The following is a 5,600-nucleotide window of genomic DNA, read 5'->3' as shown; positions in this document are numbered from 1 at the left end:
TATATATATATATATATATATATATATATATATATATATATATATATATATATATATATATATATATATATATATATATATATATATAANATTTTTAATGTACATACGATTTATTTCTCGTTATTTATTCACAATGCTCTCTAATAAAATGATACACATAATGATGGATGATAGTCATATTATAGAAGCATGCGAAGCATATTATTTTTCTATACCATGCGCATCGAATAAACGTTATCATGCCACAATCATACTTACTAATCATATTTCCATTAAAACACACGTCATTAAAAAAAGCGCAACTATTCATTTTTTAAATATCTATCGATTCCCCCAGGTTTGAAAGCGATTCATCGTTGTGACCTAAAATCATGATTTTCTCAAAAAATACGCAGAGGTGCAATTTATTGCTTTACAGGGATTATTTTTTTAATGCTCTAGAATAACTATGCAAAAACTAATCAAAATCCGTGAAATACTTGTGAGTCTCTCTTTGTCAGATGTGACTGTGCGCCGAAATATTCGGACTTTCAAATCAATCTGAGACTAATAATTTAAGATATGATTAATAAGATTTTCCAAAATATTTTCACTTTATTATAAAACATTTTTATTGCATTATATCTTGTAGAATAGCATATTTACTTTATACAAAATTAATAATTTTTAATTGTATCGTTCAACTTCGGCCTTCGTCTCAAGATTTGGCCAACTCTTCTTCTACCACCATGATAACCACCATGATAACCACGATTATCGCTACCTCGATCATCGCCACCTTCTACATCATTGCAGTCATCACCATTCTGTTGTACATAAAAAAAATATATTTATAAAAATAAATATGTTGTAAACAAAAATAAATATACTAGAGAAAGAAAAAAAATATTAAGAATATACCGGATATCTGGAAATTATCAGTATTTTTTTCTATCCACAGATAACCGAATATGTTATTTATATAATAGGTAAATATAACATATTCTGTTGTTGCTCCAAAAGATCTCATAATGCTTCTGCTCTTTTTGTTGCTGAAGCATTTCCTTTAACATATGCTGTTTGTTTTCGATAGGAGTATCATTCTCTAAGAGCATACGCTCAGCAGCCTCTGTAATTTCTTCAGAAAAGACCAAAGAATAAAAATTTAAATTGTAAGCCGACGTGATTTTCGTGTCAAAATGACGACAAAGAGACTACTGCATAACAGAATATGGTAATCGCCCGGAATAAAGAATTCTACAAACTTATCATAACATTATAATAAAAATAAAAAAATTCTTACGAAATATGCGTTTAAAACTTATGTAATACTTACTGTAGACACTATTTCAGACAAGATGCACATCATCATTGTGTATTGTCACAATTATAGTGGGATCAGAAAGGTGAAGCATTGCACAAGACGGGGTAGGAATGGGCGAATTTCGACCACTAAAACGCAACCGGCAATGCATGGCAATTCAAGATCACATTGGCCATTCATGATCACGTACGTAGGAAAGAACGGTAGTAGTTTAGGGCCAAAATTTGCCTGTGATGAAAACGTATAAAATCGATCAATCTTTATAGATTGGACGTGTTGAACTTGAGCTATCGATCTCAATGAATTATTTTTTTTTAATCGTCCCTGCGTCCGGAAACAGAATCTAAAAATTCTGGTGTAAAATTCTTAAGACTATTGACGATTAAAAAAAAAAAATTCATTGAGATCATGTACCCGCAGGTACACGATCTCAACGAATTACTTTATTTTAATCGTTAGTAGTTTCAGGAATTTTATTCGCACTTTTAGATTTTCGTTTAAAATGCCTGGACATATGTAGGAAATTTTCAATCATATGTATGAGCAATCGATTGTCTGTTATATGGACTTACATTTAATTTTCGCTCCACGAAACACTCCAAATTTCATTCACATAAATTAAGTTAATTTTATCTTTTTTATATATTATATATTATACACATTATTTTACTTTTGACCAAAAACTCATAGCAAAATTTGATCTCTATTATCATTTCATTGTCGAAGTACTTTCGAAAATTATTTCCGTATCACGTTACCAAAGTTATCAACAAGATGATCTTTCGAGAACGGCAAATCTACTTACGTAAATAGGAACCGTCTAAATCTTTAAACTCGCATCTTTGTCCGATATATCCATGAGCGCATCTGCGAAGCAAAAATTACAAAATTAGGTAACTATATTAATTAAAGTTATCGAAATATCACAAATGGATGGTTTGTATGCTTTTCTTTTTGTAATTTGAATAAGATAAACGTTCCAATGACTGGACATATACCTATGTCTGGACACTTACACATAATAGGAAATTTTTGCAAAAACGTGAATCCAGATACGGTGAACACTAAAGTCACGTTATCCTTTTCTTAAGTAGTTGTTAAGAAGAAGATAACCTGATCTTAACGTTCACTATTTATTTGGATAAATGATATTGCAAAACTCCCTAATTTATTATTATTAATCTAAAATACTCTGTTTATTATAATATTATAATTTAATTATATTTAAAAATTACAATCAAATTATAATATAATTAAAAAAGCATTTGAGATTAATAATAATAAATTTTGTAAAGTGTCCGGACATAGAGATATATGTCCTGGGACGTTTATCTTAACAGGAAGATAATATAGAATGCTCTTTAAGCCTTAATTGTTTTGCTGCCGTTATTTATCAGATAAATGTATTCATATCGAAAAGTCAATTAGTGAAAATTTAATTGGACTTAACTTACAAATCTAAATTGGACGTAATTATAAGATGTTAAAAGAATCATTAATTGAGATGATTTATCAAGCGTGTGATTATGTGATAATTAAAAAAATTTCCACAATCAAATTTTGCTAAATAGTATTCATTCACAACTTCGCCAAACAGCACAATTGACTGAATAAAATTAATAGAAAATTATGAATATTTATATCAGTGTTATATTTAAAATTGTGCTTTGAGAGTAAATAAATATAATCATATCCCGAATAATGAACATATTTAAAAACTTCCATAACATAATTCTATATCATACATTTTTAACTTTAATATTATCTGCCTACGTTTAACGATCAAATTTTTCTGTAATATTTAAAATATATTCTTTCACATATTTAGTTTCAAATTATTTGATGTACATTATTTTCCACTATCTTGATGTAATCATTAATTTTAATTAGTTTTCCAGTTTCTGTTATCGACGGAGAAATTTTTTGCGAAAAAATGCACTTTAAACCAAAATCAACGCAGATAAATATTTATATTGCAATTTACAGCATCTCTATACTCAACTATACATTGCATATTTCTTTTTAGTTTATTTACGGTATCATTCTTATAACAACAGTAAAACATATAATGTGCCGAAAATAAATTTTATTTTGTTGAACTTGTGCCAAATGCGACAATTAATCTGCATAATTTTTTTCTAACAATAAGTAATACGTTGCAATATTAACTTTGTGTATGTGACGAAGTTCAAACGAAGTTGTGTTATTCACACAACAATACAATAATACAACTAAAATAAAAAAAAAACAAAATCTGATAATTATCTCTCTTGTTCTTATATATAATTTCGATTTTGTCAACCATCTCTTGCAATATAAGTTTCTGTTCGCATTTATTCAATTTTCATTCATACTTGTAAGCAGTCAACTATAATTACTTAACATCGTGAAGAGAAGTTCTTATTGAGTATTCGCGAGTGTTATATGAATCTAAATAATTGTTATATTACAATCCCTCATTAATGTTCATGAGTTACGGGCTTCTTTTATTGCTAGATTGACAAAACATTTGACAAAATCCGGTACACGATACTTTATAATTCACGAGAAAACTGTGACTGTTAGATTAATTCAAATTGAACGCGACAAGCGCGAGATGAGAGACGAACGATTCGATTCAAATGGCAGATCGCGGTCGACAAAGCAAACACCGTGGGAAATAGTAAGGTTGAGTGAGCACGATGTGCTCTGCACTCCTCGATGCTATTCCGATGTTAATCCGATTATTCAATAGATCTTTTTTTTCCCTCTCGCGATATTTAAATTCAAATTCGCTTATGCTTCCAGCATTAATCAAATGTATCGAATCGTTATTAAACGATAACTATCGTATTCGTGGAAAAGAGAAAAAAATCAAGAGAAAACGTGGATAGAGAGCTAGTGAAAAAATGTTGGCAGTTTGGGAAAAATGTCAGTTAAACACGAATCGACAGGAATTTCAACGTACGTGCCGAGGTCGCGTAGTCACAGATTAACGGGTATACGACGCGAATGGTACCGTCTTTCCTTCTGGGTGGCTCTTTCGTCCGGAACCGCCACGATTGTTCGTGGCCGAGTCGCACAGTAAGGCGATGGAGAGCGGAGTCACAATATTCCTGTACGCGTTCTTGCATAAATGGCAAGACATTTTCCAGAATTCCGATTGTTGTGCCATAGCCCGCGAAAATATTAACTCATGGAAAATCCGCGGATGGAATTTTCACCTGAGTTCAGAGTCGACGGTTACTGGTATTGGCGCGCGCTATATAGTTTCAAAAAAAAAAAGATAGACTCGTACTTACAGACAGTTGTATAAGAGAGAGTCGACAATTTTTACGGTGAAACACGTGGCGCCATTCAAACAATACCACTCTGCGTAATCCGGTGGACACGTGTACATGTGGAATGTGATATTCGGCCGATCCGTTGGCGTCGGCGGCCTTGGTTTTGGCGTTGAACGTGACGAGCAAGCGTCTGTCAATAAAACATACAATAATCATTAGATCCTTTTACATGCCATGCGTATCGCTTTTTCTTTTCTTTCGCGCATGCTAATAAATCAGTTTCATCAGAGAAGATTTCAAGTTTAACAATTTTATATTCGCCCAAAAGTAGTTATATTACAGTTCTTACTTTTCTCATTACTATTATTATTATTACAAACAAATTTCGCATCCCATATAGATAATCGATTATATCGGAGATAATTTTAACGATTGGTGATCCTATAGGAGCATTTGGTCCCATTATCGAGATGAGAGAATACGCGAGTGAATAACCGGATAAACTACTAAGGCGCTTCAGGAATTTTTCGGTTTTTCCAGGTTCGTTGAACACAATGGATAGGGTCGTGCTTCTTCCTCGCTCTTCTACTCACACCCTCGCTTTTTTCCAAACATCTACGCACGCGGCACCGGCGGTGATGGCCACCCTAGCGAAAAGGTAAGGAGAGGAGAGGAGAGGTGAAAGGCAAGATGAGGTGAGGTAAGATGAGGTGAGGTGAGGTGAGGTGAGGTGAGACGAAGTGAGATGAAGTGAGGTGAGGTGAGACGAGGTGAAGCGAGGCGGGGGAGGACGGAGGGGGATAAGAGCGCGTGCATCTCGCAGGCGCGAGACTGTACACAAAGCTGCAAAGTACAGCTAAGGCGGCGATGGTTGCATCTGTCCCGCGCGTGGCTGCTGTCCGTCACCTGTTGTAATTTTACAATCTGCCGTTTCCATACCCTAACAACACTTCACGCTCCGTACGCTCCAGTTTATCGAGCAGGCGCGGCGTTTTATCTTTCCCTTGAGAAACTCGCTCCTCTCTCTCTCTCTC

At 33.4% G+C, this 5,600-nt stretch overlaps 1 protein-coding gene across 1 annotated transcript in view; it reads right to left on the bottom strand.

The window, feature by feature from the left end:
* LOC105617411 overlaps positions 1–5,600 on the bottom strand; it is a 39,674-nt gene that overhangs the window by 3,715 nt on the left and 30,359 nt on the right. The window contains exons 3-4 of the mRNA XM_012198965.1: positions 4,585–4,756; positions 2,109–2,170 (exon numbers count right to left, since the gene is read on the bottom strand). Coding sequence (XP_012054355.1) covers positions 2,109–2,170; positions 4,585–4,756 — 234 coding nt within the window. The remainder of the gene's footprint in view (positions 1–2,108; positions 2,171–4,584; positions 4,757–5,600) is intronic.

This window comes from Atta cephalotes, assembly GCF_000143395.1.
Source record: "Atta cephalotes unplaced genomic scaffold scaffold00013, whole genome shotgun sequence".
NCBI classification, from domain to species: Eukaryota; Metazoa; Arthropoda; class Insecta; order Hymenoptera; family Formicidae; genus Atta; species Atta cephalotes.
Note: the sequence above shows the minus strand (reverse complement) of the source record. Positions and strands in the feature narration are given on the sequence as shown.